We start from the raw sequence: 22470 nt of genomic DNA, 5'->3' as shown, positions 1-22470 counted from the left end.
TCACTGACGGCTCCCATTATCAGCATCAAGTGCACCCAGGATAGGGACCACATGATGCAGAGTAGAGACCCTTCGATCTGATGCAGGAATTGGCTTTCAGTCATATCCTTTCAAACTCATTTTGGCAGTTCATCTTACAAGTTTGCTACCAATAATCAGTGTACACAAATAGTATCATTATGAAGAATGCATTGCATGCTAGTAAGCTGGAACCTACAATGCCTAATTAGATGTTATCCTTGTGTGTTTTAGGCTATTTTTGAAGCAATGTTGAGCCTACTGTGGTGTTCAGGAGGTGGTGACGTCATCGATGACTGGTGTAGATGTGATTCTACCACCTTTAGCATTGACGGGCTACCAAATTGTGCTCCCCTCCCTCAACCAGTGTAAGTATCTATGCTTCAGCATCTTTTACATAACAACATAAGAAATAAGAGCAGGAGTAGGTCACACGGCCCCTCGAGCCTGCTCCGCCATTCAATAAGATCATGGCTGATCATCGACCTCATCTCCACTTTCCCGTCCAATCTCCATATCCCTTGATTCCCCTAGAGTCCAAACATCTATCTATCAAAGCCTCAGCATTCACAGCCCTCTGGGGCAGAGAATTCCAAAGATTTACAACCCTCTGAGTGAAGAAATTCCTCCTCATCTCAGTCATAAATGGCCGAACCCTTATCCTGAGACTATGCCCCCTAGTTCTAGAACTCCAGCCAGGGGAAACAACTCAGCATCTACCCTGTCAATCCCCTTCAGAATCATGTATGTTTCAATGAGATCACCTCTCATTCTTCTAAACTCCAGAGAGTATAGGCCCAATCTACACAATCTCTCTTCATAGGACAGCCCCCTCATCCCAGGAATCAATCCAGTGAACCTTCGTTGCACCGCCTCCAATGCAAGTATATCCTTCCTTAGATAAGGAGACCAAAACTGTGCACAGTACTCCAGGTGTGGTCTCACCAAGGCCCTGTACAATTGTAGCAAGACTTCCTTACTCTTATACTCCAACCCCCTTGCAATGAAGGCCAACATACCATTTGCCTTCCTTATTGCTTGCTGTATCTGCATGCCAGCTTTCTGCATTTCATGCACGAGGACATCCAAATCTCTCTGAACACCAACATTTGAAATTTTCTCACCATTTAAAAAATATTCTGTTTTCTATTCTTCCTACCAAAGTGAATAACCTCAAATTTCCCTACATTATACTCCAGCTGCCACTTTACAGCCCACTCACTTTGTCTATCTATATCCCTTTTCAGACTCTTTGTGTTCTCCTCACAGCTTACTGTCCCACCTAGCTTTGTATCATCAGCAAACTTGGATACATTACACTCGGTCTCTTCATCTAGGTCATTAATATAGATTGTAATGAGGCTGTAACCTATTCCGATAACACCCAGTGTGTGGTATATTTTATTAGATGTGGAAGATACCCTGCAGGTCTGATCCGAGCATGATACCTTGAGTAAGTAATGTGTGGGCTCAATCACGCCGCACAGAAGCAATGAAGTGGTAGCAATGAAGGACCTGTGTGGTGTTTCTACTTGGGTCTTTTATGCAATGTTCATGTAAAGTTTCTGTTAATGTGGTGTCAAACATTGAAACCTTTATTTTCAACACTTTGGGGTCGATTTTCCTGGAGCCATCAGGCGGGGTTTCAGGCGTGTGGGCGGGGAATCGCAAAAATAGGGGTTCGCGAACCCCCTCGCCTGATTCCCCACCCCGTCTGACTTTCCCCCCAGCATTTCAATCCGACCCGATTCAGTCCCGCCCGCAGCAGGCGGGACTGGTCTTTAGGCACGCTAATCACCAATAATTGGCATCTATAATGCCATTTTAAGGGGCCCTTGCTACTTTCAGCCTTTTCCCACACTAAACACGCCTGGTGGGAACACCGCTGATGAAACCTGGCGTGAACAATATCGGCTCGCTTACTTTCAGCTGCAGGTCAATCAGGAAAGAAGAGATTTAATCAGACAGCATTTGTAGGTTGCAGGACCTTGTTGTTTCAGGCTTGGGGCAATTTGTTCAAGGCTTAGGCACAGCTGTGGAAGGTTGGAGCCTCACACACTTCTCCAGTGTGAGCTCCTGGGAAGCATCGCTCGGCACCCTCACTCAGCGCTTCCTCAACGGAGGCATCTACAAGAAGTATGGGAGGCCTTTTTTCCCTTCCCTTCATGCCATTAGAGGATCTCCAGCAGCAGAGGCGTCAGCAGCAGAACCAGGAACAGCGGCATCAGCAGCAGGAGCGCCAGGCTACTGCTCAGTCACCTGAAGCTGCACAGGCCAGAAGGGGCCAGCGCTTGGATGTGGCTTGAGAGCACCTTGCTGCGCATCAGGGGGCCATGGGGACCTGTATCTGCACTGGCAGTCCTACTCAGAAGGACTTTCATGAAGGTCTGGTTTCTCTGTTCAATAGATGCCCATCGCTCCTCAAGAGATGTCATTCTATTATGAACACTCACCATGTTTTCCATACCCTGGCGACTTATCTCCTCCATGGAGGGTGCCAACCTTTCCATGGTGATGCGTTCATGCGCCAATGACTATGCAAAGGCTCAGCTCATCTTCGCTATGGACTCCTCCATTCGCTCCACACTCGCAGCGACCCTAGAGACAAAACCTGCCAGAGACTCCTGCATCTGTGCATGGAGTTCCATCACCTCTGATCTTACAGATGGACCCAGAGGCAGAGGGTTGACATGCAGCTGAGCTGAGCTGACAGAGTCCTGCGCCCTCCAACGAGGACTCTCCACTGCTGTCCCTGTCTCCACAATCTGCTGATGCTCACTTGTGAGCTGTGAAACACCAGGTGACAACACTACTCTATGTCCCGAAGATCCCCCCGAGGTGTGAGTGTCTGCACAAGTGCTGGGTGCGCTTACTTCTGCTGACGCTGCGCCCTCAGAGGTTGGAGCTTCCTCTGAGGAGTCTGGCTGCACAGCCTCTTCCTGCTCCACATTGGGGACGGGGGCTCTGGATGGTACTGTGGGGGAGTAAAGGAAGGAGTTAGAGATGTAATGCCAAGGTTCTTCTGGTGACTCCCAGCGAGTTGACATCTGCTGACACCTGCATCCATGCAGCCTTGGTCTCAGTGGGAAGCCTCTTCCTCCCTGACTTAAAGAAGAGGGCCTCCCTGTGGGCCCTAACCCCATCCAATAATGCCGGCAGTGAAGCCTCGTCGAATTTGGAGGCAGCTCGGGGTCTGGCACTGGCTACAGCTGCTGCAGGCTCCTCTGCCATCCTGTATGGTTCGTTTGGAAGCCCTCAGAGGATGCAGTGCTTGCTGTGGACCTTGAAAGCACCACAAATGATGACATCATACTGTGGGGCTTTCTGACTGGAAATAGTCAATTAGCAAGGGTTCCCACATGCTGGAAATGAATTGGCCAATTGAGGGAAAATTGCATCAATGTGGCAGACCCATTTAGATTCGTGTGGGAACCCCGACATTCGGGGAAGTCGACAATTCCCTGCACCTGCGGGAAAATCGGCCCCTTTTTGTTCTTGGACAGATTTGTGTGCACCTTTGGAAGTAGCTTAGTGAGTTGCAGTGAATGGTGAGATGTAATGGTACCCCCGCAATGGTGATGAGTGTGAAAGGAATGGCTTGGGCATTGTAGGAATGATTTATGATGTTGGTGGGGGTTGGTGTCAACCTGGCGCATCATGTGGCAGCCAGAGTGTACAGTGTCAAGTGAAGTAAATCTGGCCTCGGTGAGGCCATCCCTGGCCTCACAGGCAGCAATGTGGGTGGGTGCTGATGCCCTCTGTCCTGTGCAGCATCAGTTGATTGCGGAGAAGGTTGGTGTTGTTGTTGGTGCTGCTGGTGAGCCTGGTGCTGTTGCTGTTGGGGCTGATCGTGGTGGGATTCTGAGGACCAAGGTGAGAGAGCATAAAGGGCACCTATGCTGATGGAATAGATGGCAGGTGAGATGACAGAAGAGATCTGTCAATGGTGAGAGAGGTAATGAGGTCAGACTGGATGGAGACTTGTGTAAAGACTTGCAGCATGGTGAAACTGTTGTGGAAATGCAGTGAGGACGTTCTTATGGCTGAGGGAAGACATATCTGTAAGATGGGAGCTTTTACTTTACATTTGTAGTTGTCAACTCAACAGCTGATTCAATGGCCACTGAATCCCACCTTAGTTTGACAGACGTGGTCCACGACCAGCATGGACCCCGTGCGCGAGCTGCAATTTAAAAAGGTAAGCTGCAAATCATTCTTAAGTGGCTCCGAAGAAGCCACTAATTAGCTGAATTGGGTCCCCCTGCCGCTGTGTGTCAGGTCTGCTCAGTGCTGACAGACCCGACATTGGGAAACATAAGAACATAAGAAATAGGAGCAGGAGTAGGCCAATTGGCCCCTCGAGCCTGCTCCGCCATTCAATAAGATCATGGCTGATCTGATCCTAACCGCCAATCCACTATCACAGAACCATCTCCTGAATCTAACAGAATTAGACACACGAAATAGGAGCAGGATCAGGCTACACGGCCCCTGGGCCCGCTCCACTACCCACAGGGCCATGACCGATCTGAACCTAGACTCATGTCCAAATTCCTGCCCGCTCCCCGTAACCCTGAATTCCCTTTACTTCTAGGAAATTGTCTATTTCTGTTTTAAATTTATGTAATGATGTAGCTTCTACAGCTTTTTGGGGCAGCATATTCCATGGACCTACCACCCTCTGAGTGAAGTAGTTCCTCCTCATCTCAGTTTTGAAAGAGCAGCCCCTTATTCTAAGACTATGCCCCCTAGTTCTAGTTTCACCCATCATCGGGAACATCTTCCCCACATCCACCCGATCCAACCCCTTCACAATCTTATATGTTTAAATAAGATCGCCTCTCATTCTTCTGAACTCCAATAAGTAGAGTCCCAATCTACTCAACCTCTCCTCATATGTCCATCCCCTCATCCCCGGGATTAACCGAGTGAACCTTCTTTATACTGACTCGAGAGCAAGTATGTCCTTCCTTAAGTATGGCCACCAAAACTGGCGCATGGTGGCAGATTCACAGCGGGGTCCCAACCCACTGTGAAAAAAAACACTTTCCCACTCGACCCGTCACCGATCGTGCCCGCTGAACCCCCACAAATTTCCGGCCGCAGTTTCTTCAAGTTCTGCTGGTTTAAAATCCTGTGGGCATGTGTGCGGGGCAGGAGATTTAAATCGATGTAGTGGCGGTCGCTGGTTTTCCAAGATTTGGGTGGGTGGTGTAGAGTGCCTAAAGGATAGGAACAGGAGTCAGCCATTCAGCCCCTCGAGCCTGTCCGCCATTCAATGAGATCATGGCTGATCTGCGACCTAACTCCATATCCCTCAATACCTTTAGTTAACAAAAAGCTATCAATCTCCGAGTTAAAAATGGCAATTGATTTAGCATCAATTGCCGTTTGCGGAAGAGAGTTCCAAACTCCTACCACCCTTTGTGTGTAGAAGTGTTTCCTAATTTCACTCCTCAACGGTCTGGCTCTAATTTTTAGACTATGCCCACTAGTCCTAGAATCCCCAACCAGCAGGATGACTGAAGAGATGAGTTTTGAGGAGGTTTCTAAAAGAATAAAGAGGCTGAGGGATTTAGGGACAAAATTCTAGAGAATAGGATCAAGGCGGCTAAAGGCTTTGCTGCCATTGGTGAGGCGAAGGTGGAAGTTGTGCAAGAGGCCAGAGTCAGAGGAGAGTGGAGTGCTTGAGGGAGTGAGATAGTGCTGGAGGAGGTTGCAGAAATAGGAGTGGGACGAGGCCATGGAGGGATTTAATGGCCCAGAACTTCGGGTCTCCACGGGTGAGTACGCACGCGGTACTCACCCGTAGGCCCAATGGAAGTGCCGGTTTCCTGCATGCACTGCGCATGCGTGGGAAACCGACACTTCCGTTCCCCTGAAAGAAGGGGTTCAGAGTTCGAACGCGTGCACAGGAGAGGCTGTGCGTGCGCATCGAACTTACGTTTTTTTTGCAGGTTTTCCTGGGAGGGTAAGTCTCCAGAAGTTAGACATATAAAAAGCAGTCGCAAGGCCTGCTTTTTTCAAGGTAAGTGGTGAATTAATTAAAATTAAAACATTTTTTCCACAGGTTTATTATTTTTAACTACTTTAAAGCAAGGTAAGTTTATTTTTAGCCCCGTTAAAAAATAAAAAAAATTTCAAAAATTTAAATTATTGTTTAAAATAGTTATTTCATGTAATTTATAGTTTATTTAAAAAATGTGATTTTTTTTAAAGTTTATTTGAAGATTTAGTGATGTTTTGGGGCCCGTAGTATTTATAAGTTTTGACAGCCCTTCCTGTCAAACTTATGAGTGAAGCATTCCCTGCTCCGATTGGCTCTCCGTGGCCCACGTGATCCCAGGGGACACATCGAACTAACTGCGCCCCTGGGATATGCAAGCACTGCCCGCCGGCAGTTGGAGCAGGCCCAGGATCGGAATCCCACGCGGGCCCACAGCTCAACGGCCAGCGCGCTAGGTAAGTGCAGGTCGGGGGCTTACACCCGCGCGAAGCCCCTGACCCGAATTTCTGGGCCATTGGCTTTAGTGGGGATCTTAAGTTTGAGGTGTTGGAGGAGAGGAGCCAATGCAGGTCAGCAAGGATAGAATGATGGGTTTGAGGGACTTAGTTTGGGACAAGATACATACAGCAGAGTTTTGGACAAGTTGCATCTGATGGAGGGTAAGACACAGGCTAATTATTGGATGTGAGTGCTAAGAAATAACCAAGCAAGTACAGGAGTGAGGGGAATGGATTTGTGACAAAAATGAAAACATTTTGTCTAACCTTTACCATAGCATTGCCGCCTTTAATTCTGTCACTATATATAGGTTTGAAAAACCACCTTCACACATTAAGTCCCAGCTTAACTTGATCAATCTAACAGATTTTAGTTGGCGTGTCTGTGCCTGTTGTCTGAGGGAAGGACGTTCAATTGAGCACAAGCATCCTGTGGGATTAGTTCAAATATGTGCATGATTAGCAGTTTTTAAAAACATTGAAGCCATGTTATTTCAGTCTGCTTAGCCCTAGTCATGAAGGTGTTTACCAACCTGTCTTGTGCAGATCAAGGAGTTTGTAGCTTTCGAAAATATACATAGCCAGGCCGAATAGCTTCTGTAAACAATGAGAAAATGAAAAGAATCGCTGTGTAAGACGTTTGCTTGAGGTTTCGCGCAGTACTTGTAAACTATTGATTATTTTCCATTATATGAGAATCTAGCTGAGCTCAGCAACTAGTCGAAAATAATGTTTTGTTTTTACCACTATACATTTATTCTATTACTGTTTAGTAAATTTGTTTGGCCATTAAAGCTACATTAAGGTTGAGTGTAATGTTATTCTGTCTAGTGTAATGTTATTCTGTCTAGTGTAATGTTATTCTGTCTAGTGTAATGTTATTCTGTCTAGTGTAATGTTATTCTGTCTAGTGTAATGTTATTCTGTTGCCTTACGAATGCAAGGAGGATCCACATGGGATAAAATCCAGTGAAATAAACTGAAGAGGGTTCTTTGTATTTGCTCATTCCCTAGGCATGCTATGAATTTACTTAGATACATGGGCAAATGAAAAAACTTGCTCAGGGACACTGGGATCCATAGCTGAGATATAGAAACCAATGACAACAAGAGTAAAAAAAAAGTAAAGAAACCCTAAAAATGGAGCAGGAATAACTAAGAGAGCACAGCAGTGAGCGAGGAGAGGAGGAACCAGAGAGACTGAGACACTGGTTGAGTGTGGGATGGTGTGAGGGGTGCCAGTGAGAGATGTAAGATAACGTAAGCCTGGAACTGAGAGTGGGCCACCCCAGGACCTGCACTGAGGCAGTGACAGAAGTTGAAAGTGTGCAGGAGTGAAATGCGCAGAAACAGCTAAACAGGTTGAGAGGGACAACGCCAGCAAGACTGGCCGCACAGGGTGCAAGAGGAGAATGCCTGTGGAGATCCCAGAGTGCCTTCTGTGTGGCAAAAGCCCAGAGAGAAACTAAGAGAGAGAGATTGCTGAGAGCTGTTTAGGGAGAGGGGAGAGCTCCAGGAGCTGCCCAGGGAGGGAGATCAGCCAAGGAGAAAGACAGGGAGAGACCTTCAGTGAATTGGAGGGAGATCAGCCTGTACAAACCTGCCAAGAACCGTTCACTTTCAAGAGAGATAACTGGACCTGGTCCCACATCATGGGGCAATAGCGACTGTCTATGTACCATCTATAGCTACAGTCTGCAGGTGCTAAGTGGGTTAGTCTAGGCCTGGAACTGAGTGGCCAGAGGGTGCTATGCGATATTACCTTGTAACAGAGGAGCTCAACCAGTGACTGTAGGAGAATCCACCGTCACTTCTACACTGCCTGTAATTTGATCTATTGGCTCTGACTTCTGTTTCTGTTGTGCTCCATAAGCTGGCTTATGTGGGGTGTAACAGAACTGACAGGCGGGTATAGGAACATAGAAATATAGAAGATAGGAGTAGGAGTAGGCCATTCGGCCCCTCGAGCCTGCTCCGCCATTCAATGTGATCATGGCTGATCATCCAAATTCAGTACCCTGTCCCTGCTTTCTCCCCATATCCCTTGATCCCTTTAGCCTTAAGAAATATATCCAACTCCTTCTTGAATATATTTAATGAATTGGCCTCTACTGCCTTCTGTGGTAGAGAATTCCACAGGTTCATACTCTCTGGGTGAAGAAATTCCTCCTCATTTCTGTCCTAAATGGCTTACCCCTTATCCTTAGACTGTGACCCCTGGTTCTGGACTCCCCGACCATCGGGAACATCCTTCCTGCATCTAGTCTGTCCAGCCCTGTCAGAATTTTATAAGTTTCAATGAGATCCCCTCTCATTCTTCTAAACACCAGCGAGTATAAGCCCAATCGACCCAATCTCTCCTCATACGTCATTCCTGCCATCCCAGGTATCAGCCTGGTGAATCTTCGCTGAACTCCTTCCATGGCAAGAACTTCCTTCCTCAGATAAGGCGACCAAAACTGCACACAATACTCAAGGTGTGGTCTCACCAGGGCCCTGTACAACTGCAGCAAGACATCCTTGTTCCTGTACTCAAACCCTCTCGCTACGAAGGCCAACATACCATTTGCCTTCTTAACCGCCTGCTGCACCTACATGCTTACCTTCAGCGACTGGTGCACAAGGACACCCAGGTCTCGTTGCACTTCCCCTTCTCCCAATCTATTGCCATTCAGATAATAATCTGCCTTTCTGTTTTTGCCACCAAAGTGGATAACCTCACATTTATCCATGTTATATTGCATGTGCCATGCTTCTGCCCAATCACCCAACCTGTCCAAATCATCCTGGAGTTTCTCGGCATCCTCCTCACAGCACACACGCCCACCCAGTTTTGTGTCGTCTGCAAACTTGGAGATATTACATCTAGTTCCCTTGTCTAGATCATTAATATATATTGTGAATAGCTGGGGTCCAAGGACCGATCCCTGCGGTACCCCACTAGTCACTGCCTGCCACTCGGAAAAAGACCCGTTTATTCCAATTCTTTGCTTTCTGTCTGCCAATCAGTTCTTTATCCAAGTCAATACCTTGCCCCCAATCCCATGTGCCTTAACTTTACACGTCAATCTCTTATGCGGGACCTTATCGAAAGCCTTCTGAAAGTCCAAATACACCACATCCACTGGTTCTCCCTTATCTATTTTACCAGTTACATCCTCAAAAAATTCCAGTAGATTAGTCAAGCACGATTTACCTTTTGTAAATCCATGTTGACTTTGTCCGATCCAGTCACTGTTTTCCAAGTGCTCTGCTATTACATCTTTTATAATTGACTCTAGCATTTTCCCCACTATCGATGTCAGGCTTACCGGTCTGTAATTTCCCGTTTTCTCTCTACCACCTTTTTTGAATAGTGGGGTATTATTAGCTACCCTCCAATCCATGGGTACTGTTCCAGATTCCATCGAATGTTGGAAGATGATTGGCAATGCATCTACTATTTCAAGGGCCACTTCCTTAATTACATAGAATTTACAGCACAGAAACAGGCCATTCGGCCCAACTGGACTGTGCCGGTGTTTATGCTCCACACCAGCCTCCTCCCATCCTCTGCATCTCACCCTATCAACGTATCCTTCTATTCGTTTCTCCCGAACGTGTTTATCTAGCTTCCTCTTAAATGCATCTATGCTATTTGTCTCAAACACTCCTTGTGGTCGCGTTTTAAAAAAAAAACTGTTTTATGGGATGTGGGTATCGCTGGCTAGGCCAGCATTTATTGGCCATCCCTAATTGCCCTCGAGAAGGTGGTGGTGAGCTGCTTTCTTGAACCGCTGCAGTCCGTGTGGTGAAGGTATTCCCACAGTGCTGTTAGGGAGGGAGTTCCAGGATTTTGACCCAGCAACGATTAAGGATCGGCTGTATCCAGTGCGCTCAGCCATTTCTTGATATCACGTGGAGTGAATTGAATTGGCTGAAGACTGGCTTCTGTGATGATGGGGACCTCAGGAGTAGGCCGAAATGATTCATCCACTCGGCACTTCTAGCTGAAGATAGTTTCAAATGCTTCAGCCTTGTCTTTTGCACTCACGTGCTGGGCACCACCATCATTGTGGATGGGAATATTCATGGAGCCTCCTCCTCCCGTTAGTTGTTTAATGGTCCACCAACAATCACGACTGGATGTGGCAGGACTGCAGAGCTTTGATCTGATCCGTTGATTGTGGAATCGCTTAGCCCTGTCTATAGCATGCTGCATCCACTGTTTAGCATGCATGTAGTCCTGTGTTGCAGCATCCCCAGGTTGGCACCTTATTTTTAGGTACGCCTGGTGCTGCTCCTGGCATGCTATTCTACACTCCTTATTGAGCCAGGGTTGGTCCCCTGGCTTGATGATAATGGTAGAGTGAGGGATATGCCGGGCCATGAGGTTACAGATTGTGGTGGAATACAATTCTGCTGCTGCTGATGGGCCACAGTGCCTCATGGATGCCCAGTTTTGAGCTGCTAGATCTGTTCTGAATCTATCCCATTTAGCACAGTGGTAGTGCCACACAACACGAAGGAGGGTGTCCTCAGTGTGAAGACAGGACTTCGTCTCCACAATGACTGTACGGTGGTCACTCCTACCAATACTGTCATAGACAGATGCATCTGTGACAGGTAGATTGGTGAGGACGAGGTCAAGTAGGTTTTTCCCTCGTGTTGGTTCTCTCACCACTTGTCGCAGGCCCAGACCGGCAGTTATGTCCTTCAGCTCGGTCAGTAGTGGTGCTATCGAGCCACTCTTGGTGATGGACATTGAAGTCCCCCACCCAGAGTACATTCTGTGCCCTTGCTACTGTAAGTGCTTCTTCCAAGTGGTGTTCAACATGGAGGAGTATTGATTCATCAGCTGAGGGAGGGCGGTGGGTGGTAATCAGCAGGAGGTTCATGGGGACCAGAGTCAATGTTGAGTGTTTTGATTTCTTTTTGGGTTCAATAAAGACTCATTTCTGAAAGAGAATGTTGTTTAATCTAAAGTCTTGTTCAAGACTTTCTACAGCTTTTTACAGAACACACTATGCTGTGATGCATCTAGAATGAAACTGAAAGTAAAACTCCTCTGGACTGCTTGTCTCTCACATGACCTCTGCTGGTCAGGCACAAGTAATCAAAAACACAGACAAATATGCTGTAAGGCATAACTAATCAAACACAGACAAATATCATCACTATTTGCTGATATCATTACATCTCCCTTTCTTAAAACAAAAGTATTTTACTTTTAACTAACAACATTTAATGAACTTACATTATCATTATCATGATCAAGGTTTTTTACCCTTGCTTTGTGTGTTCACATGAAATATGTCATTACACTAGAACTTGAAGAAAGAATAAGATAACATTACTTCCTTCTTTAACAATAGTCCTTAAATTTGCTCAATGAGTCTCTCAGGAGGCTTCACGTGTCTTGAGGATTTTCTGAATGATTGTCCTTGAATCTGAGTTGTTGCCTCAGATGATTGGTTCTCAGCTGTGTGATCAGGTTGTTCACCAGTATCAGTCTCTTGACCTGCTGTGGCTGGTCCCATGAGAAGATCTCGACGATTTCTTCTCAGAACAGCACCCTCATCTGTCTGAATGGTGTATGATCTTGGTTGAACTTCACTCAGGACAGTTCCCTTCTGAGTCCATGTGTTTGTTTTGTCTTTCAACCTTACTTGGTCACCAGTGTGGAGTTCAGGTAGGTTTTGTGTTCCTCTGTCATAGTAGTACTTTTGCTTTTCTTTCTGTTGCTCTTTGAACTTCCTCACTTTCTCCCCCTCTCTTGTTGTCAGGAGGTTCTCCGGGATGGGTAGGTTTGACCTTAGCCGACGTCCCATCAGGAGTTGGGCTGGTGACATACCACACTCGAGCGGCGTTGTGCGGTATACAAGCATGCTTTGGTAGAAGTCAGTTCCACTGTCTTTTGCCTTGTACATCAGTCTTTTCACTGTCTGGACCGATTTTTCCACTAGTCCATTGGACTGTGGATAGTGAGGACTTGACGTTGTGTGGACAACGTCCCACTCTTTGGCAAAGTGTCGGAAATTTGCATTGTTAAACTGGGGTCCGTTGTCTGTGAAGACCTCGCTTGCCACGCCATGTCTGGAGAATATGGCTTTCATACTTCTTATCACAGCTTCTGCAGTGGTGGTGTACAGTCTACAAACCTCTGGATACAGGGAGTAATAGTCTGTGACAACAAGATAGTCCTTCCCTTGACATACGAATAGGTCAGCGCCTACCTTCTGGTAAGGTCTGTCTGGTGCTGGGTGTGGCTTTAGTGGTTCTACCGGATTGCTTGCTCGATATTTCAGGCATATTGTGCAGTTTGACACCTCATTTGTCACATCTTGGTTGATTCGTGGCCAGTACATCACCTCTCGTGCTCTTTTCTTACACTTTTCGATTCCCAGATGTCCTCCATGGATCTTTTTTAGCATCTCTCTTCTCAGACTCTTTGGGATAACTATTTTACTTCCTTTGTAGATGATGTCTTCGACCACTGATAGTTCCGCCCTGCAGTTCCAGTACTCTGCCATGTCAGGTGAGCAGTCTTGCTTCATGTTGGGCCATCCATCCAAGATGCTTTTTCTCAGTCGTCTCATTGTTTCATCTTTGTTTGTCTCAGTCTTTATGAGCTCCATTTTTGCATCTGCTATGGGCAGTGCACTTGTGATCATGTCCACGTAGGCGTTCACTTTTTCATCCATTGTGGTGTTTGCGGGCTCACTTGGGTCAACAGCTCTGGACAACGTGTCTGCTGTATACATCAGCTTACCCGGTGTGTACGCAACATTCAGTGTATAGCGTTGCAGCCTGATCATCATTCTTTGTATTCTAAGCGGACAGCTATTCAGTGGCTTTTGGAACAATGCAATCAAGGGCTTATGGTCAGTCTCTACACTGATTGCTTGTCCTGCCACAAACTGGTGAAATCTTTCACAGGCGTATGTGATGCTGAGCAGCTCCTTTTCTATTTGAGCATATCGCGTCTCCGCGTCTGTCATTGAGCGCGATGCATATGCAATAGGTTGCCAGTAGTCATATTGTTGCAGAAGAACGGCACCGAGCCCACTCTGTGATGCATCTGATGATATCTTGATGGGTCTCGCTGGGTCATAAAACCTCAGAACTGGTTCCTCTGTGAGCAGTTTCTTTAGATCGCTCCATGACTTCTCATGCTCATGATTCCATTCCCATTCTATGTTCTTTTCAGTTAGTCTTCTCAGTGGCGCTATTTTTTCTGAAAGGTTGAATATGAATTTACCCATGTAGTTGATCATTCCATTAAACCTCTGCACGTCCTTTTTGCATTGTGGCCTTGGCATATTCTCAATGGCGGACACCTTTCTGGGATCTGGTCTGATGCCCTCACTGCTAAGGATATCTCCCACGAATGTCAGTTCTGTCACCCCGAGCTGGCATTTCTCTCTATTCAGCTTCAGGTTTGTTTTCCTTGTTGCTTCCAGCACTTTTTTCAGTCTCTCGTCATGCTCAGTTCTCGTGGTTCCCCATACTATTATGTCATCCATTGATGTATCAACTCCCTCCAGGTGCTCATAGATCATATGGATAGTCTTGTGATACACTTCAGGAGCTGAGGCAATGCCAAATGGTAACCTTAGGAATCTGTATCTGCCAAATGGAGTGTTGAAAGTGCACAGTCTTGAACTTGCTTCGTCCAGCTTCATCTGCCAAAATCCTGAGGACGCATCTAACTTGCTGAAATATTTTGCATTTGCAAACTGTGCCATGATTTCCTCATGTGTAGGAAGCTTGAAGTGCTCTCTCTTTATTGCTCTGTTTAGATCTCTTGGATCCAGGCAAATTCTGAGCTTTCCATTCTTTTTGTCCACTATGACGAGGGAACTCACCCACTCAGTTGGCTCATCTATCTTCTGAATCACGTTCAGGCTTTCCATCCTGTCCAACTCTGCCTTCAGTTGCTTTTGAAGAGCAAACGGAACTTTTCTGCATGGATGTATGACCAGTGTCATACTTTTATCTACTCTGATCGTGTGTTCTCCTGGAATGCAGCCTAGACCCTTAAATAGGTCTTTGTACTCTTTCATGAGTTCATCATAGACTGTCTCTCCTTCGCTTTCCACAACGAGGACTCTCTTTACCAGGTTCAGTCTCTCACAGGCTTTTAACCCTAGTATGGCTTGCACATCCTTTGGCACCACGGTTAATGCTAGCGTGTGCTCTCTGTCCTTGTGTGTTACTTTGACAATGCATTTTCCTTTCACTGGTATATCAGTACCTGAGTATCCGGTCACTTTCACTTGTATTCCATATAACTTTGGTCTGGGTCTAATTCTCTTAAAATCGGTCTCTGATATCACATTAACTTGTGCTCCAGTATCCAATTTAAATGGAATGTGTATGTCATTCACTTTTAGTGTCAACATCCAGTCTCTTTCTTCTCTTTTGTTTTCAGACACAACATCTACATAGAATTCCTCTATGTCGCTTTCATCTACTGCATGGACCTTGCTTTGTTGCACTTGGTTCTTGCAGCAACGGGCATAATGGTTGTTCTTGTTGCAACTATTGCAAGTTTTACCATATGCTGGACACTTTCTTGGTGGATGCTGTGTACCGCATCGACTACATGACTTCCGATTGTCCCTTTCATTTTCGTTTGCTGACCACGTCTCTTTTTTCACATTGGCGCTCTCTTTGTTAAACGGTTTGTATCCGTTCTTTCTCACTGCATCCACGTTGCAGCTACTGTCACTGAACAGCTCCTTTGCCTGCAACTTCACAGTCTCTGTTAACCCTACACAGTGCTATGGCTTTTCCCAGGTCTAGATCTTGCTCTCTTAGCAGTCTTTCCCTTAGACCATTATCTCGAATACCACACACCAGTCTGTCTTTTATCAGCGAGTCTGTGAGTCCCCCAAATTCACACGATTTGCTCCGGTTTCTCAGTTCAGTCACATACTGATCAATAGTCTCGCTGATTTTCTGTACACATGTGAAAAATTTGTGCCTCTCAAAGGTCACGTTGCGTTTAAGTATGCAGTAGGCCTCAAACTGTTCCATTATTTTATCTAGCTTCATTTTGTCTCCATCAACAGCGAATGTGAAGTTATTATACACCTCCAGCGCTTCATCACCCACGACATGCAAGAACAGTGACGATTTCTGTTTATTACTTTTCTTGTCAGCTCCGATTGCCGCTAAATACAACTCTAAACGTTGTTTGAACCTTCTCCAATTTTCAGCCACATTACCTGTTAATTGAAGCGTCGCCGGTGGGTGTAAACCTTCCATTTTTCACTTCGTTAGCTATTCTGTAATGGTAAGCAACGATGTTCTCTTTTGGCTTGCTAATTTGTGGAGAGCTGATTTAACTTCAGTTTTTTTTTTCTTCCTCTCTTTCAGCCACTTCTGACATCATGTTTTGATTTCTTTTTGGGTTCAATAAAGACTCATTTCTGAAAGAGAATGCTGTTTAATCTAAAGTCTTGTTCAAGACTTTCTACAGCTTTTTACAGAACACACTATGCTGTGATGCATCTAGAATGAAACTGAAAGTAAAACTCCTCTGGACTGCTTGTCTCTCACATGACCTCTGCTGGTCAGGCACAAGTAATCAAAAACACAGACAAATATGCTGTAAGGCATAAGTAATCAAACACAGACAAATATCATCACTATTTGCTGATATCATTACATTGAGGACTCCCAGAACCACATTCTAACCACCCTCTTGGTGAAGAAGTTTCTCCTGAATTCCCTATTGGATTTATTAGTGACTATCTTATATTTCTGGCCCCTAGTTTTGGACTCCCCCATAAGTGGAAACATTTTCTCTACATCTACCCTATTGAACCCCTTCATCATTTTAAAGACTGCTATCAGGTCACCCCGCAACCTTCACTTTTCTAGCGAAAAGTGCCCCAGCCTGTTTTGTAGTCAATTGCTGTCCGCTGGGCTGGCAGTGGAATTGCTTTAGTTGCCGTCAGTGCCCTAGATCAGGAAGGGAAAAATTCAGCCAGCGTTCCCGGTCCTGATCACAATCCAGCCACCCTAGCAGGAAATGTACACTTGTGGATGTCAGGCGTGGACAGCGTTTTGCTGTGATGATCCTCATGATGGAATAGCCTGCCTCTTAAAGTCTTGCATTTGTACAATGGCAGGCTGGGTGAGTGGATCGGGAGTCGAATCTTCCAAGGGGTCAAGAAAAAGCAGAAACGAAATTATGCATTTCACAATTAAACCAATTTTAGCGAGCATGGTCATCATCAGAAACGCACTTCATTGCTGAGTGAGGGACCGTCCGTCACTCAAGCAGTTTGGTGGTAGGAAGGACACTTGAGGATTCAAAATGTTCCCCATGTTCCCCTGAGACCAGGAGTCGAGTTATCTGACACCATACATTTGTGACTTTGATTTATCTCTCGGTGGTGGGGGGGGGAGTGTTGAGGGTAGCCACTTTTCAATAATGCATGGTATTTTAACAGAAGTGATCTCTGGGGTATTGTATTTTAATATTTTATATACTTTCCGGCTATGTGACTGCATTAATCACACAAAGTGCTAGGAGTAGATCCGTAATGGCTGATTTCTGATTTATGGACTGGGGCAAACTGACAGTAATTAAAATGAAAGCATTGCCACAAAGTCATTTTAATCCACTAACATGAGTTCAGTGCAATCTTTGAAGCACTTAATATTTCTTTGTTAAAATAATGATAATCACTCAAAGAAAGACTGTGCTTTGAAGAACATGGGTGAAAAGACTATTTTGTTCATCTGCTAATATGGCCCAATGTCTGGGGTGAATGGGAGTCACCCTCAAACTAAATGATGATGATTCTACCATGGACAGGATTTAGATGTACTTTTACTTCTAACACCACTCCTCCTCTTCACCCTCCCAATTCTAAGTCAGCCTTCCCACTCGCTGCTTGTCCTTGTTCTCTTGTCAGCTCTAGAGAGAGATGCGCTAAGGCAACTCAGAGATTGCTCATTGGAGGTCAGAATGAATTTCCTCCAATATTGAATGCTGGAATGGGAGTGAGAGCTGATGGAAGAAGTGCTGTGTCTCCTGGGCTCCTTCTAAAGAGGGATTCTTGGTTCCCCTCAGTCGGTAAATGTGATGCATGGCATGGGTCTGAACTGTCCAAACCAGCAAATTCTGATGTTACATCTGTCATCGCAGCTGGCCCAGCTGTCCTCATACTAGAAATGGCCTCAGTGTCCTGTGCTGTGAAAGTGGTAAAGAAATGTTACCTGGGAGTCCTGGTTCTGAAAGGTGCATGTGTAAGGACATCGGGTGAGGACATAAGCTGGGCCACCTGTAATGCTCCCTTGGTGTCATATTTGACCCCGAGATGAGCTTTTGACCACATATCCACACCATTATTCGTCATTTCCACCTCCATAACATCACCCGACTCCGCCCCTGCCTCAGCTCATTGGCTGCTGAAACCCTCATCCATGCCTTTGTTACCTCTAGATTCGACTATTCCAATGCACTCCTGGCCGGTCTCCCACGTTATACCCTATGTAAACTTGAGGTCATCCAAAACCCTGCTGCCCGCATCCTAGCTCGCACCAAGTCCCGTTCACCCATCACCCCTGTGCTCGCTGAACTACACTGGCTCCTGACTAAGCAACGCCTCGATTTTAAAATTTTCACCCTTATTTTCAAATCCCTCCATGGCCTTGCCCCTCCCTATCTCTGTAATCGACTCCAGCCCCACAACCCGCCAAGATATCTGCACTCCTCTAATTCTGGCCTCTTGAACAACGCTGATTTCAATTTCTCCGCTATTGGCAGCCGTGCCTTCATAGAAACATAGAAAAATAGGAGCAGGAGTAGGCCATTCAGCCCTTCGAGCCTGCGCCGCCATTCAATATGATCATAGCTGATCCTCTGTCTCAATACCATATTCCCTCTCTCTCCCCATACCGCTTGATGCCTTTTGTGTCTAGAAATCTATCTATCTCCTTCTTTAATATATTCAGTGACTTGGCCTCCATAGCCTTCTGTGGTAGAGAATTCCACAGGTTCACCGCCCTCTGAGTGAAGAAATTTCTCCTCATCTCAGTCCTAAATGTCCTACCCTGTATCCTGAGACTGTGACCCCTCATTCTAGACCCCCCAGCCATGGGAAACATCCTCCCTGCATCCAGTCTGTCTAGCCCTGTCAGTATTTTATACATTTCAATGAGATCCCCTCTCATTCTTCTAAACTCTAGTGAATACAGACCTAGTCGACCCAATCTTTCCTCATACGACAGTCCTGCCATCCCAGGAATCAGTCTGGTGAACCTTCACTGCACTCCCTCTATGGCAAGTATATCCTTTCTTAGGTAAGGAGACCAAAACTGCACACAGTACTGCAGGTGTGGTCTCACCAAGGCCCTGTATATCTATAGTAAGACATCCTTTCTCCTGTACTCAAATCCTCTTGCAATGAGGGCCAACATACCATTTGCCTTCCTAATTGCTTGCTGCACCTGCATGTTTGCTTTCAGTGACTGGTGTACAAGAACACCCAGGTCCCTCTGTACATCAACATTTCCCAATCTATCACCATTTAAATAATACTCTGCCTTTCCGTTTTTCCTACTAAAGTGGATAACTTCACATTTATCCACGTTATACTGCATCTGCCATGTATTTGCCCACTCACTCAACTTGTCTAAATCGCCTTGAAGACTCTTTGCATCCTCCTCACAACTCACAGTCCCACCAAGTTTTGTGTCGTCAGCAAACTTGGAAATGTTACATTTGGTTCCCTCATCCAAATCATTGATATATATTGTGAATAGCTGGGGCCCAAGCACTGATCCCTGCGGTACTTCATTAGTCACCGCCTGCCACCCCGAAAAAGACCCATTTATTCCTACTCTCTGTTTCCGGTCCGTTAACCAATTTTCAATCCATGCCAGTATATTACCCCATCCCATGTGCTTTAATTTGCACACTAACCTCTTATGTGGGACTTTATCAAAGGCCTTCTGAAAATCCAAATACACCACATCCACTGGTTCTCTCTTATCTATTCTACCAGTTACATCCTCAAAAAACTCCAGTAGGTTTGTCAAACACGATTTCCCTTTCATAAACCCATGTTGACTTTGTCTAATCCCGTTAATATTTTCTAAGTGTCCTGTTATCACATCGTTTATAATAGACTCTAGCATTTTCCCTACTACTGATGTTAGGCTAATCGGTCTGTAGTTCCCGGTTTTCTCTCTCCCTCCTTTTTTAAATAGTGGGGTTACATTTGCCACCCTCCAATCTGCAGGAACTGTTCCATAATCTATAGAATTTTGAAAGATGACAACCAATGTATCCACTATTTCCATGGCTACCTCTTTTAGTACTCTGGGATGCAGATTATCAGGCCCTGGGGATTTATCGGCTTTCATTCACATTAATTTCTCCAGCACTATTTCTTTACTAATACTAATTTCCTTTAATTCCTCCTTCTCACTAGACCCTTGGTTCCCTAGCATTTCTGGTAAGTTATTTGTGTCCTCTTCCGTGAAGACAGAACCAAAGTATTTGTTTAGCTGCCAAGGCCCCAAGCTCTGGAATTCCCTCCATAAACCTCTCCATCTCTGTTTCCTCCTTTAAGACACTCCTTAAAACCTACCTCTTTGACCAAGTCTGCCCTAATATGTGGCTCGTGTATTGATTTCTTTGTGGGTTCAATGACGAGACATTTATGAAAGAGAATGACTTTTAATCTAAAGCTTGTTCAACTCTTTATACAGCTTTACAGGAGACACGATGCTAGTGGTGCATCTAGAACGAAACTGAAACTAAACTCCACTGCCTTGCTTGTCTCGGTCACATGCCCTCTGCTGGTCAGGCACAAGCAATCAATACATGCAAACATGCTGATAAGGCATCATAATCAAACAGGCAAATACCATCTCTATTTGCTGATATCATTACAGCTCGGTGTCAAATTTTGTTTTATAATGCTCCTGTGAAGCGCCTTGGGATATTTTACTATGTTAAAGACGCTATATAAATACAAGTTGTTGTTTATAGGCAGATAGCCTGCCGACACTTGCTATCTGGGCTCACACATTAAGAAAGATCAATCAGGCAGCCAGAACTCACTGACCCAGCCTTCAGGAGATGAGAAGAGAAAATTGGGAGGAAGTCGAAGAATCTTGCCATAAGGGGCCCTTTTAAAATCAAACTGTTAGCATTAACATCACAGGTACTTGCATTTCCTGGTGATCTTATTTTGAGCGCTGTTGTTCAGTAAATGAGTACTGATGAAATCATTAAGAAAAGATAGCTGAGCCCAAAGGTGAGCTGCATAAACGTGGAAAGATTTAAAATCAAGAAGTTTCTAAAGCTTCCAAAGATGTCAGAAAGAGTTCATTCATTCCTTGTTTCATTTACTCAGCATTTCTTTGGATGAAATGAGTTTATTTCCTTGATTTAATTATATTTTAACGTGAAAGAAATGTTCTCTTCTATTATATAGATTTCCAGGCTTGATACAGTTGTGTCAGGGTTCATATCTGTCTGGAAATATATCATTATATTGCAACATTGGTTTCTCCATAGCTAATTGTATGTCTACATAATTTCAAGGTTTACATCTAGCACATGATGCACCTTAAATTGTGGGGGGGCGGGTGGTTCAGTCGGGGAATGTGGCAGCAGTATTTAAATTACTTGCCGTTCATACTGCTCCGTGTACATAGATGTTTTAGAAAGACAGGCTTCCCTGCTGTCCTCTCTGTAGAGCAAAAGAAGCTTACAGTACAAAAGAAGGCCCTTTGGCCCATCCTGTCCTGTGCTAGGGCAGTCCAAAGCGAATCCCACTGGCCCGCTCTCTCACTGTAGCACTGTATCCTCCTCTGCTTCAAATGTTTTTCTGCTCCGTCCTTAAAAGATGCAGCTATCTGCACTTCAGTTAACTCCCTGTGGTAAAGCATTCCATTCTCCAACAATTCTCTAAAAGAATAACTTTCTGCTCACACTTGATGTGGCAATTTTATATTGATATGACTCCTTGTCACTGAGTTCCCAACCTGAGAAAATAGGCTCTCAATATTCACTTGATCAAATTCCTTCCTCATTTTAAAAGCCTCCATTAACTCCTAGTCATCTCTGCTCCACTGGAAATAGTTCCAGTATTTCAAGTCTCTCCTCGTAATGCAAGTTTTTTATCCCTAGTATCATCCTGGTGAATTTGTGCTGTATGCTGTCTATGGTTTTAATGTCCTTTCCATAAGGGAGTGGCCAAAACTGCACACATTACTCTTAACTAACTTTTGCCTTGAAGAAATTTATCAGAACCTCTTTGAACTTTATATTCTGCGTTCTTATTTATATAACCCAAAAAGCTTTGGCCTTTGCTTAAGTGGCTTTGTCGACCTGCATGCTCATTTTCAGGGAACTTATGATTTGAACACCTAGGTCCCTTTATTCCTCTGCACCCTTCAGCATCTTTCCATTGAGTGTTTATCCCCCATTCCTTGCTTTTCCTCTCAAAACGTAGCACCTCTCACTTCTTCCATATAAAATAGCATTTGTCGCCTGCCTGTCCATTCTGCTAACCTATTCATCCCCCCCTGAAGTCTTCTGCAGTCTTCCACACAGCTTGCCAAGCCAGTTGCTTTCGTGTCACCGGCATGTTCTGATATAGTGTTCCCTATGCCCAGTCCAAACCATGTGTAGATATTAAGAACAAAAGACCCAACACCGACCCTAGCGTACACCTTTTCCAACCCTTCTCCCATCTAAGCAACACCCATTAATCATAACACTTTGTTTCCCAGTGATAACTGATTTTCTATCCATGCTGCTACATTTCCTCATATAGCATATGCCTTGTAACAATCCTTTTGTGAGACACCACATCTAACGCCAACTGAAAATCTATATACCCTATATCTACTGTATTCACTTTATCTTTCCAATTGGTCACTTTTTCAATAAAACTCTGTTAAGTTTGTCAAACATGTTGGCTGCTTTTA

General features: G+C 45.1%; 1 protein-coding gene across 1 annotated transcript in view; it reads left to right on the top strand.

Moving 5' to 3' along the window:
- Positions 1-22470, top strand: part of astn1 (astrotactin 1) — a 3287998-nt gene that overhangs the window by 2593037 nt on the left and 672491 nt on the right. Inside the window, exon 16 of the mRNA XM_085982255.1 lies at positions 253-386. Coding sequence (XP_085838381.1) covers positions 253-386 — 134 coding nt within the window. The remainder of the gene's footprint in view (positions 1-252; positions 387-22470) is intronic.

The sequence above is a fragment of the Somniosus microcephalus genome, chromosome 3 (assembly GCF_052327205.1).
Source record: "Somniosus microcephalus isolate GS21.2 chromosome 3, FLI_Smic_1.0, whole genome shotgun sequence".
Classification (NCBI taxonomy): domain Eukaryota; kingdom Metazoa; phylum Chordata; class Chondrichthyes; order Squaliformes; family Somniosidae; genus Somniosus; species Somniosus microcephalus.
This window is presented reverse-complemented; position numbering and strand designations above follow the sequence as displayed.